General features: G+C 38.3%; 1 protein-coding gene across 1 annotated transcript in view; it reads left to right on the top strand.

Annotated features, from left to right (window-relative positions):
* The first annotated feature begins 3904 nt into the window (after positions 1 to 3904).
* The window catches only part of oprm1 (opioid receptor, mu 1), a 46837-nt gene continuing 38051 nt past the window's right edge, over positions 3905 to 12690 (top strand). Inside the window, exon 1 of the mRNA XM_038296094.1 lies at positions 3905 to 4478. Coding sequence (XP_038152022.1) covers positions 4225 to 4478 — 254 coding nt within the window. The 5' untranslated portion in view covers positions 3905 to 4224. The remainder of the gene's footprint in view (positions 4479 to 12690) is intronic.

The following is a 12690-nucleotide window of genomic DNA, read 5'->3' as shown; positions in this document are numbered from 1 at the left end:
TAAGTCAATTCTAAATCAGCCTTTTCAATATCAAGTCATTTAAATAACAAATTTTCAGTCCTATATGATCACATCAACATCTTTCAATTTGATTTTAGCATTCTATAAGTCATCAACCAGTCTTATTTATGTCTTAAAACAAAGGGTGGGATGGCACAGTATTGGCAGCTAGAAAAAATTAAAGAACAAATAATCAAGGGAGTTTTCACAGGTGCAATCATGGTGTGTGCATAGCATAGCCTGTGATTGAACATAATAGTGTTTGAAATTTTAGATCATTGCAATGACAGTGGATAAAGATTAAGGTAAACTCTGTTAAAGTGGTCTATTTTTGCAGGATGCATCAAATTGGTATCCTTTTATGACCGCCTCTGGAAACCTGTGTTTGAATTTTGGGTATTAATTAGCTGTTGACCATTAAAATGTACTGAAATGAAATGACCATGAATACCACAGTCTGTTTGTAAAGAATCTATGTGAAGAGTTTTGCTTTATAACCTGAAGTTATCAAATCAAAGAACCTTTTGTTTACATTTTAATTAATTGATATTCATAAAGGAAATCAGGATAACAACAGGATGGATGCAAATGAATATAAGAGTGGAAAGAGAGGAAGAGTATGGAGGATCAATCCTGCCATAATATTCTTTTACTGAAATGCTGTATTTTTCTCTGTAGTTATTTATTTCCAATAAATATATTTGTTTTTTAGTTTATTTAAACCTTTTTATTGTCGTCTTATTGTTTGACTCCCAAAATATATTTAAAACATGTTTTCTTACTCTTTATGTTATTTTTCAATTATTTTAGTTTGATTTTATGATTTTAATGGAACATAAAGGTTTATAGAATGTTTGATGTGATTAGATGTGGAAAATGGCCCATCTGCAACCCATGCTTTTATTTTGAAGACACCTCAAACTAAAGGCCTAAATGTACTGGTAGCATACGACTTTTTAAACTCCAATCCAATTTTTTTCATCGTCACACTGACAGCATATACAGGTGCTGGTCATAAAATTAGAATATCATGAAAAAGTAGATTGATTTCAGTAATTCCATTTAAAAAGTGAAACTTGTATATTATATTCATACATTACATACAAACTCATATATTTCAGATGTTTATTTTGTTTAATTTTGATGATTACAAATGACAACAAATGAAAATCTCAAATTCATCATATCAGAAAATTAGAATATTACTGAAGACCAATAAAAACAAAGGATTTATAGAAATGTTGGCCAACTGAAAAGTATGAACATGAAAAGTATGAGCATGTACAGCACTCAGTATTTAGTTGGGCCTCCTTTGGCCTGTATTACTGCAGCAATGCGGCGTGGCATGGAGTCGATCAGTCTGTGGCACTGCTCAGGTGTTATGATAGCCCAGGTTGCTCTAATAGTGGCTTTTAGCTCTTCTGAATTGTTGGGTCTGGTGTATTGCATCTTCTTCTTCACAATACCCCATAGATTTTCTATGGGGTTAAGGTCAGGAGAGTTTGCTGGCCAATTAAGAACAGGGATACCATGGTCCTTCAACCAGGTACTGGTAGCTTTGGCACTGTGTGCAGGTGCCAAGTCCTGTTGGAAAATGAAATCTGCATCTCCAAAAAGTTGGTCAGCTGCAGGAAGCATGAAGTGCTCTAAAACTTCCTGGTATGTGGCTGCGTTGACCCTGGACCTCAGAAAACACAATGGACCAACACCAGCAGATGACATGGCACCCCAAACCATCACTGACTGTGGAAACTTTACACTGGACTTCAAGCAACGTGGATGAAGTGCCTCTCTTCTTTTCCTCCAGACTCTGGGACCTTGATTTCCAAAGGAAATGCAAAATTTACTTTCATCAGAGAACATGACTTTGGACCACTCACCAGCAGTCCAGTCCTGTTTCTCTTTAGCCCAGGCAAGACGCTTCTGACGCTGTCTGTGGTTCAAGAGTGGCTTGACACAAGGAATGCGACAGCAGAAACCCATGTCTTTCATACGTCTGTGTGTGGTGGTTCTTGAAGCACTCACTCCAGCTGCAGTCCACTCTTTGTGAATCTCCCCCACATTTTTGAATGGGTTTTGTTTCACAATCCTCTCCAGGGTGCGGTTATCTCTCTTGCTTGTACACTTTTTTCGACCACATCTTTTCCTTCCCTTCGCCTCTCTATTAATGTGCTTGGACACTGAGCTCTGTGAACAGCCAGCCTCTTTAGCGATGACCTTTTGTGTCTTGCCCTCCTTGTGCAAGGTGTCGATGGTCGTCTTTTGGACAACTGTCAAGTCAGCAGTCTTCCCCATGATTGTGTAGCCTATAGAACTAGACTGAAAGACCATTTAAAGGCTTTTGCAGGTGGTTTGAGTTAATTAGCTGATTAGAGTGTGGCACCAGGGGCCATCAATTTTGAACCTTTTCACAATATTCTAATTTTCTGATATGATGAATTTGAGATTTTCATTTGTTGTCATTTGTAATCATCAAAATTAAACAAAATAAACATCTGAAATATATGAGTTTGTATGTAATGTATGAATATAATATACAAGTTTCACATTTTAAATGGAATTACTGAAATCAATCTACTTTTTCATGATATTCTAATTTTATGACCAGCACCTGTAGAGAGGCTCTGACTCTACAGGGTCAGCAGATCTATGCAGATTTGTTTTCATTTCTGTCTCTGTGCCACGCAAATTAAAATGATTCCCACATTTGACTTGGGAAAAATAATGAAAAGTTATCAAAAATATATATAAAAAATAAAATAAGAAAACACTGGCACACTTATAAAGGAAAGTCCCATATAATGAGTCTGTGCAGCATCTCAAACCATAACTTATAGAGAATGTTCATATACCACCAGCAGTTACTGACGTCTGCCAATAGCTGCAGCGGTGATGCTTTTCCAAAGCCCGCCCCTTAGTTTTTCTATTAACAGCTAGCTGTGTATGGATTCCATACACAGCTATTTAATGAGGGGCTGTGGGAAGAAAAGCAGCAATTTTTGTTTTCTGTTTCTTTGTTACATTGCTGGTAACTGGAGGGAGGCTGAGGCCCAGAGTATCTTGTATATGTTTAGTTTCTTTTGCACCCTGTTTTGAGTTTTTGAGCACAATAAATCACCACCACCGGTAACCCGACTGAGCCTGGATTCTTGGAGGCCAAAGAACCCCGTCACAGTGACCCAAATCATCACTGTTAGTTATTATATAGTAAATTAAATCATTACTGTTAAATTGTATGTATTGTCCAATTGTTTATTTGAATTCTTATTCCGGATTAGTTGGAGACATACACTAGGCTATATCAGCCCCACCAAAAATATTTTTCACCAGCCGCCACTGGTATGGAAGAGGTGAAAATACAGGAGGAAGAAAAACAAGTGGCAGAAAAAGGAAAGGCGGAAATAAACGGCTTAAGAAAAAATACTGGGATTAGAAAACATATCAGTTTTTAAAATAATAATAAACCAAATAATTAGAAAATAATATAAAGAGTGGAAAAACCTGTTTAAATATATTTGGAAAGTCAAACAATAAATAAAGAGTAAAATGGGTTTTTAAAATAAAACAGCAACAAATTAACTTGAAATAAATAGGTAAAAAATGCAGCATTCAAAATACAGATGAAATAAAACAGTTAAAATAAAAGATATATAATTATGTCAAAAATTATTTACTATTTTTAAATATATCTCTAGTTGTTATCTGTTTCTTGCATTTAATAGCTCACTAATTTAAATATACATCCATTATTTCACCATTAATTGATATTCATGATTTATTTATTTATTTATGTAGGCTATTTTTTTTTATTATGGCAGGATTGGTCTTCCATAGAGGATGCAAGTAAATGCGAGGGGAAAGAAAAAAAAATGATGTACGGGAAGAGAGGATGAAGTAATAAAGAAGTACTGATAAATGAGCTAAAAGGGGAGCAGGAGGATAGAGGGAGGGATAATAAGCATTTGGAAGGAAAAGGAAGAACGAAAATTAATTCATTTTTACGTTTCCATCTGCCCCCACGCGGGATTAAGGTGCCACGAAAGGATCATTAGTAAGCTCACTACAACACACCCACAGCACATTCTCCAGCACGGCGCGGTGAAGCTTAGACTGGTCCAGCTTTAGAAGCGCACAAACCGGCACAAACAAGCACCCAGCAGGGCGTCGCAGCCTCCAACGGGCACCCTGAAGAAACCATTTGGGGTGTTAAAGCGGGCGAGGACCATGGAGGGCCCAGTCAACGGCTCAGAACTCCGGAGCCAGCTCCCTGCAGTCAGCCACAACATCAGCTTCTGTCGGAACTTCACTGACAACGGCAGCTTTTCTGAGACGCGATGCGACGAAAACATTGGACTGACCAGCAGCCTGGAGGAAGACGCCAACCCGGTGATCATTGCGATCATAATCACCGCTCTTTACTCCATAGTTTGCATGGTGGGGCTGGTTGGTAACGTGCTGGTTATGTACATCATTGTAAGGTAAGAGCATTAAAGAGTCAAAGATTTTCCTTCTTTGTCTTTTGGTCGAGATTTTAACATTTGCGGGTGCTTTAAAACTCTCATTACCTGTTGCTACAGGACATTAAACGCTGAGCAGTCGTGTGCGCGTGTGTTTAATAAACGCGCAGGTTCCAGCTAGGCTGCGGCTCGTGCGTAAAATGCGTCTTACCTCTCCTCACATTGGCATTCAAGCGCGCGAATGGCTACAACCCTAACCAAGAAAGAAGAAACAATATACACTTAATTTTACTGTTTTGAAACAATTAAATATAATTGCTTGATGCGTAACGCTGCTCCTTAGCGCAACTAAGCTGAAGTTTGCGCTGAATAAAAAAAATGATGCACCATTGTGGCTGTCTAAATCCTCCGTGTCGTTGGATTCAGTGTTTTCTGTGTGCGAATCATAGGGAAAATCCACACATATTTGGAAAATGCTTTGAAATAACACACACAGATGTTTTTCTCTGCTCAGCTTCATAATTTACAATTTTACGCACAAGATAGGGAAAATTCCAGCTTCTTATTGCAGCTGCATAATACTTAGCGTTTCCTCACGTTAATCTAGTCTGATTTTTTTAAACTCAGTCAGCCACTAATTTACATCTTGAACTTTTGCAAAACAATCCTCAGCTTTCCATATAATGTCAGTGTGAACTTCTCTTATGTGCTAGAGGTGTCAAAAACATTCAGTGTTCTGATATATATATTTTTTTCTCTGTCGCATGAGTTGCATGATCCAAACGGTCTAATTAAATATGGAAATCTGAAATTTGTGTTAGAAAGCTGCGCCTGATGGAGCTTTTGGACAAAAATAAAGGGTTAGATTGGTAGAGAAATGTGTAGAATGGCAAATGGACATGGAGAAGCAGTGTTCATGGATGGATTTATTGAATGTTGATCACGGTGATACAGAAGTTTACAAGGATCATGTGAGAAAAACTCAGAGGAAGGGGTCATGGCTTTCTGCTCTCATGTGAGTGCGAAGTGATTACTCCATGCTCACATCATTGATCTCTTGGAGTGGTCAGGCAGAAGGTTTGCTGTAAGGAGTTTGTCAAACAAGAGCTTAATTCCATCTAGCTGTAAAGTGCAGACGTGTAAGAGAGTTATGTGGTTATTTGCCTATCTTTCACTGGCTGATGTTACACAACTGCTTAATTGCATCAAGAATTGCTCCATTTAACCCTATCCCAGTTGTGAAGCCGCTTTAAATGTTTCCTGAATTACAGCAGCTGCAAGAATCCTTTAACGTTCACTGCAGATAAGGTTATTTCACAGAAATATACAAACTAACAGCTGTTTGGTAAACAAATCAAACCAGAGCAACTTAATAGCTCCACACTTATACTGCATTTAGTTTTAATAGCACTTTTAACGACTGCTGTAGTCTCAACATTATTCAACCCCTTCATGACATGAAGGGGTTAAGTGGCAGAATGAATGACATGAAGGCAGTAGTAGCAGCTCAACAATAACTGATGGGGTGAAGCCCAGCAAACATGCCCCTAATGCTCCAGCATCAGATCCTCTTCCACCAGGGTAAAAATCCCATTTGGATGCCAAGATCCTATCCAGATCCATCTGACATCACTGCTGCCAAGCAAACATGAATGAGGCACATTCCATAACTAGATACAGTGACTTAATATCACAATGTTGTTTTTGTTTTTTTATCACTGCCTTACCTTATCAAGGCTGCACTTTAAAAAATGAAGTTGTCTAGAGAGCTGTTCTAAACGAAATTTCTTTTTGTTTACACTTGTGTATACAAAAGGGCAAAATAAATCTGTCTAAGTCATACATCTTTAGGTTTATAGGAATAACATTTTGTTCTTCTGACATGTTGCAAACTCAATGCAGACAACAGTCTCCTTCAGCATTCTTGGAAAATCTAAAACCGCGTGATAAGCAGTGCCCCTAAAATAATTTAATATTTTGTTTATTTGTTTTGCAAATGTCTTTGCTTTTATACTGCTTCTATGTTTCTTCTATTGTATTATCTAATTCATTTAAAGCACATTCAATTGTCCATGTACTGAATTGTGCTATACAAATAAACTTGCCTCGCCTGTATTGAAATTTGAGGTTATGTTGCTGCTTTTTTAAATTTCAATACATTTTTGTCAGACAACTAGATTGAACCCTATCATCTTATTGGATGTCCTCTTTAACCAGGCCTTGTAGGATCTTCAACTTGAAATCATTGGGCCACATGCAACATTATCTTATTCTTATTGTGAACTTCTTATACTTTTTGTCCTAAAGTGGGCTCTTTGTAAACTTAATACAGTCCACCTGTGCATAAGTGTGCATTCCCAAGAAATATAAATCTGCATGATTACTATCAACCATCACGACAATGTTCTGCTAAATCTCCTTTTTATACACAGACACATGTGTACCATACATCTCTAGACCACGTCTGCCATCCCTTCTTCATACTCTCCATCTCTCTCACAATGCATAAACATATATAAAATATTGACGGAAAAACTCCAACTTGACAAAATCAGAACGACCCAAACCAAAATATTTCACATTTAGTGTAATAACAAAGCCAAGTAGCTGCCATGGAGTAAAATGAATGAAAGTCTTACTTGGACAAAATGACAACAAATTTAACCAGAGTAGAACATACCCACATGCCAGCTGCAGGTTTAGTGGTTCTGTTATTGTCATGAAACGCGGACAGAGGGACCCAGTATTCAAGGAGAGACAGTCAGTAGGAAAGCTCAAAACGTTTATTAAATAAACAAACAAAACAAAAGCGGAGCTGTGGCTTGCGGACACTGCAGGATGGGGAGCGGGGCACCGCCCATCTCAGACACTCTGGTTTAGCAGTTCAGTCCATGAATGTTCCCAAGTGCTGCAGTTCCAGAGGACATGCTGGAAGCCGATCCTGGTCAGGGATCCAGAACAGACAGGAACAGGATCCAGATCAGGCAGGAACAGAACAGGTGGCATGATCCAGACTTCCAGGCATCCACAAGCTCCCAGGAGGGTTCAGAGTCTGACTGGGACCAGAAGCATGACCAGGTGGTCACGCACAGGAGCAGACAGGATCAGGTGCAGACAGGCAGGCTCAGTGGAAGAGGGTAGCCGAGGCAGGACGTGGAACCAGAACTAGACCTTTAAACTGGTCTCCTCCCTGGAGCCAGGCTTACTGAGATAAAAAACTGAACCTCCCCACATATAGAGCCAAAAACCCAGAGGACTCCGCAGGGGAGGAACAGTAGACGATCAGGAGACGAGACAAACACTAAAACCCTCTTTCCTCTGGCCGCCAGGATCCAGGACACGAACCAAGGAATAACACTAACAGACAGGCTAACAGAAAGACAAGTAATGATCTGGCACTGAATGCTCAGGCTGAAGGGAATTTAAACCAAAGGAAACAGGTGAGAGGAATAAATTATAATTGAGGCAGGTAGGGAAAAACGACAGGTGAAAGGAATGACTAATTAAGGGAGAGCAAACAGACCAGATCATGACAGTTATCAGCAAATAAAAATGTAATTTATAATTGCAGAGTTGCCTAATATATATTAATGAAAAATGGATTATCGCTTCTAAGTAAAAAAAATGTAGTAATTTGGTGAAAAACTAGGTTCAGGCATCAGTTGAGTGATTGAGCAAGACTCCTATGTCACGTCTGGAGCACTTGTAACATGTTCACCCCTGAGAGAAGATTAGAAATAGGAGAATGTGACATTCTCTTCTTAATCATGATTTAAGAACAAATTTGTGCGTATGAACAGTTCTTGCATTAGGCATATTGTCCTGTCTAAAGGTCCATTGATGCCCAATCCCTAGCCTTCTCACTAATTATATGACATTTTTTATTGATGTAAGTGGTGACGTCTTTGAGTTTAGGTATGGAAACCTTCAGTATTTAATCATTCCCTAATTTATACTCAAACCTGAGAGGCCACAGCCATCAAGTGTTGCTGCTAGTGAAAGAATGTTTTTGACCACGTCTGCAATAGAACCTGGTAGCACCCCCCTCTTTTAACTACTATATAGCATACTGTAGCCCTTGGTCTATTATTATAAACTTGCAAACTTTGCATACAGCTGAGCTCAAGGAACATTTTTACCCTTTTCTGTCTTTGACTGTACCTAATTTTCTTTGTTTATGCAAGGCAATGATCCCTTTTCTATTTTTTTTTATTTCTTTTTACTAAGTATGTTTTAAAATTCAATCAAATACAGTCAACAGTTGTGGTATTTGAAGCCTTTTATCTCAAGCACACAGATTAAAGAAGCCCTTGGCTGATGTCAATTGTTCTTGTGTAATGCTCTGAAAATGCATTTTTCTTCTTGAAAACTCAGACAATTTAAGCACAGGTTAAATCCTTTTGATGTAACTTCCGCTAAGTTTCACAAGTAATGTTAACATCATAAGATATGTTACGGTCTCTGGGGTTTTGCTGTTTTTCTGGTGTGAGTGGGCTTCCTATCACAGAGAGCATCTTTAATTGTGGCTAGATCGACCAATGTTGCTGCACACCTGAGGACCTTTCTCAATCAAGACAATAAGTATTTATATAAGGAGGTGAAGGATCATCTCTGTTTGCCAAATACCTAAACCAGGAATATCATTCTTGGTGAAATTTGTTACTAGTGAATCTCTTTAATGTGGAATCTGTTATTGTTCCAGACAACCTGTAAACCTTAGTTTATCTCTGATCTTCATGGAAAAGGTCTTCCCTGTGTGCTGAGGTACTGAGTCTTCATCACCTGGCTACCCACTCTCCAGCATGATGTCTCTTGCAAGTGCCAACACTCGGATCTCGCTGACATTCTACTGAACCTCTGGGGTACAGTCTGCAAAGCCTGCTGCATCAAACCCTAAAGATACATGCTGACTCCCCTTCATCCCTCAAGTAAGCAAATCAGTCATCAGTCGTCATCAACCAACTCCTTCCTGATCTGTCTGCTTTCACCCCTCAGATCAACCAGAAAGTTACAACTGACTTCCTGCAGTTCCCCCTCTTCCAGATTCTTGTTGCTTTTGTTAATAAAACATTAAAATTCACTGGTTCTCTGTGTGATTCTGCATGTGGGTCAAAAAACTACAAAACAACATGACACATGAGCGGTGTAATTTGCTATATATGCGCTAAATGATTTATTCCAAAACAATGGTTATTAACAATTAATCTGCACCATTGCTGGTGTAAATGAACTCATATTAGGGATCATTAGATCACACTTGAGATGGAAGCATAATCCTGCTCTGAGTTGTGCCTGTGTTGCTTTAAATGTGTATTTTTGCAGCCATTTCTTGAAAACTCAAAAACAAATATTTCTGCAATAAAGTGGCATTATTTAGGTATTCAATAATCCTTCTTTAAAACTAAAACAATGAACAATCTAGGAAAAATCTGGATCTACTCATTTATCTTGCTCTTTTCCAACATACTGAGCTAATGAGGCTTTGAGGGAATTACAAGGATGGTAAAAGATGAACCACAATCCATTAGGGATGCAAACATATCAGTGTCTTGTTCTCTGCTTCAGTTTCCTTTTGTCTTTTTTTTCTCCTCTTGGCGGGATGAAAGTGAGCTGCCATTTAGATAATGACATGTAGTATCGAGCTCTCCATCCCCTTTTTATGGATGTCTTTGACCAGAGTTTAGCCAAATTCTTCTCTTCTTCTGGTTTGCTTTTGCAGTCTGGAAGCCACAAAACATGCCATCCATATGCTCACCTTATTTATTTATTTTTTGTATGTATTTGCGGCTTCCTGTTGTCCCTCTGTAAAACTCCGGAAACATCTGCAAACTTTACTGTATAAATAAAGATGACCAGAGGGCTGAAGGCCCAGTTGGAAAAATCAATTCTTGTTGAGCAGAAGGAGTCAGCGCACTATAAGGAATATTCTTCAGCCACCGACGGAGCACATTGCTTCCCGTTGCCATGGAAACACTGGGAGGTGTGTTTTGAAGCCAGACGGAGCGAGCTTTTTCCACCACTTCCCCAAATCCCCTTCCTGTATGGCCCATCCAGCAACAGGAGCATAGGAGGCTGTGGTTAGTGTCTTTCAATATCTGTGGAGTATCTGAATCTAATAATATATACGGCTCTGGATATATTTTAACGTTTTGATAGTTTATGCCACATCCAGCTTAACAAGTGTGTGGGTTTGTTGATTCTTTTTGTAAGATACCTACAAGGTTCTTAAATTATTCCTTATTTATGATTATTTGGTTTCAAAGGAAGTAAAACCTTATGAAACGTGGAATTTTTTTTTGTGGTTATTTTACTTAAGCCGCTTCAGTCATGTATTTTTCTTCAGATTACCCAATGCTTGTCATGTTGGTATGTAGTTTTTTTGACACACATGGAGAATCACACTTAGAACCAGTAAATTTTAATGTTTTACTTACAAAAAAAAAATTCTGTAAGCGAAGAACTTTATTAACTCAGTTGAAGTTTCTGGTTGGTCTGAGCGGAGAAAACAGACTGATCAGGGAGGAGTTGTTTGATGACAGCTGATTACTGATTGATTTGATTATTTGACAGATGAAGGGGAAGCAGCATGGATCTGTGGGGTTTTATTCAGCAGGCTTTGCAGACTGTATCCCAAAGGTCTAGGAGAATGTGTGTGAGCGTTCTGGAGAGAAGGCGGTAGGTGATGAAGACTGAGAGCTGCTGCACAGAAACATCTGACAAGGAGGGAAGATGCGTCCTTATATACAGGCTATCTTGATTGAGAAATGTTCTCAGGTGTGCAGCAGCACAGGTCAGCCCACCCACCAGCAAAGATCCTCTCTGTACCAGGAAGCTCACTCAAACCAGAAAAACAGCAACACCCATCAACACATCAAAATTATGCAGACATAAATGTCATCTTTATAGCACCTAAAGAAACAGCTCTTTGAGTGCAGAGCACCTGAAAACTTTTGGGGGAAAAAAGCTAGCTGAAGTCAATAAACAGTAAATAAAAAATAAACTTTAAGACAAGGAAGGAGCTCTTCAAATATCTACAGACATTTTGAAGCAGCTGAAGAATCATCTTTTGCCTCGGAGACATGATCTATGAACATATATTGTATGTAAAGTTAGTTCGTATCATCTTAAAGATTTTTGTGTAGATGATTTGCAAGGTGACTAAGGGGGGTGTCAATTTAGCACCTTAGACAGATTGAACAGAGCCTTAAATTGCCTTATGATCTGGATAGTGAGGCAGTGCAAAGATGTTATATCTGGAGATATACAACAGGCGAAGACCAAACTTAGGAAGCACTTTCTTCCCAGCAGCTTTTCCCAAAGGCTTAATTTGCTACCATTTCTTTATTAAATCTTTGAAAAAGAAGCCAAGTCTGATAAATCTAGGATAAATGAGACCATTAACTTAAGGATACTGCCTCTATTTTAAGTCCTTTGTTATGTATTTGCTGTTTTTTCCTCTAGTTCTTGGATTTCTTACACTTGCACTGTTATGTAAACTCTAAAAAGCAGTAGCCAGACTGGGACCACTTATAATTTTTGATTGCTTTGCAAGATCATGAGCATTTTATAGGGTTTTACAATGAAGGCCAAAAATAAAAAATCCCTAAATGAATTGTTTAAAGAGAGATAAAAAACAAGGCCCTCCCGATTACACCGTTCTATTGTAGAATTTTAACTCTTTTGACTTAATACGTTCTTTGTCCTGCAGATTCCCATCAGATTCTGAATGTACTCAATATTATATACATACGACAGAGTATAAGGGCCAGGCTAGAGATTGTTTTTTCCTATTTCAAGAATAAAGTAATACCAATATGAGAATAAAGTCATAAAATTATGAGAATAAAGTTGTTAAATTACAAGAATAAAGTTGTAAAACTACCAGAATTAAGTCATACAATTATGAGATTAAAGTCGTAAAATGACAGAATAAAGTCGTTATATTACGGGACTAAAGTCACAATAAGATTAAAGTCCTAAAATTATGAGAATAAAGTTGTATTTTATGACAACTCTTACAAGAAGCTCAGTCTTCCGTAAAATGAGGAATGTTGTGCATTATGTGAGTTATACTTTGGTTCTGGTTTCACAAATAAGGAAATGTTTTAGCACAAAGGCATCATATTGGGCAGGATGTTAAAGTGGACTCAAGTTGCTGATTGTTGGTGTTGGTCGGCCCTCATATGCTAGTCGGAGCTTGAAGCTTTCTTTCTGAAACGGGTTGTGGTATGAT

The sequence above is a fragment of the Cyprinodon tularosa genome, unplaced genomic scaffold (genome assembly GCF_016077235.1).
Source record: "Cyprinodon tularosa strain WSP-4 unplaced genomic scaffold, ASM1607723v1 ctg368, whole genome shotgun sequence".
In the NCBI taxonomy this organism is placed as follows: domain Eukaryota; kingdom Metazoa; phylum Chordata; class Actinopteri; order Cyprinodontiformes; family Cyprinodontidae; genus Cyprinodon; species Cyprinodon tularosa.
Note: the sequence above shows the minus strand (reverse complement) of the source record. Positions and strands in the feature narration are given on the sequence as shown.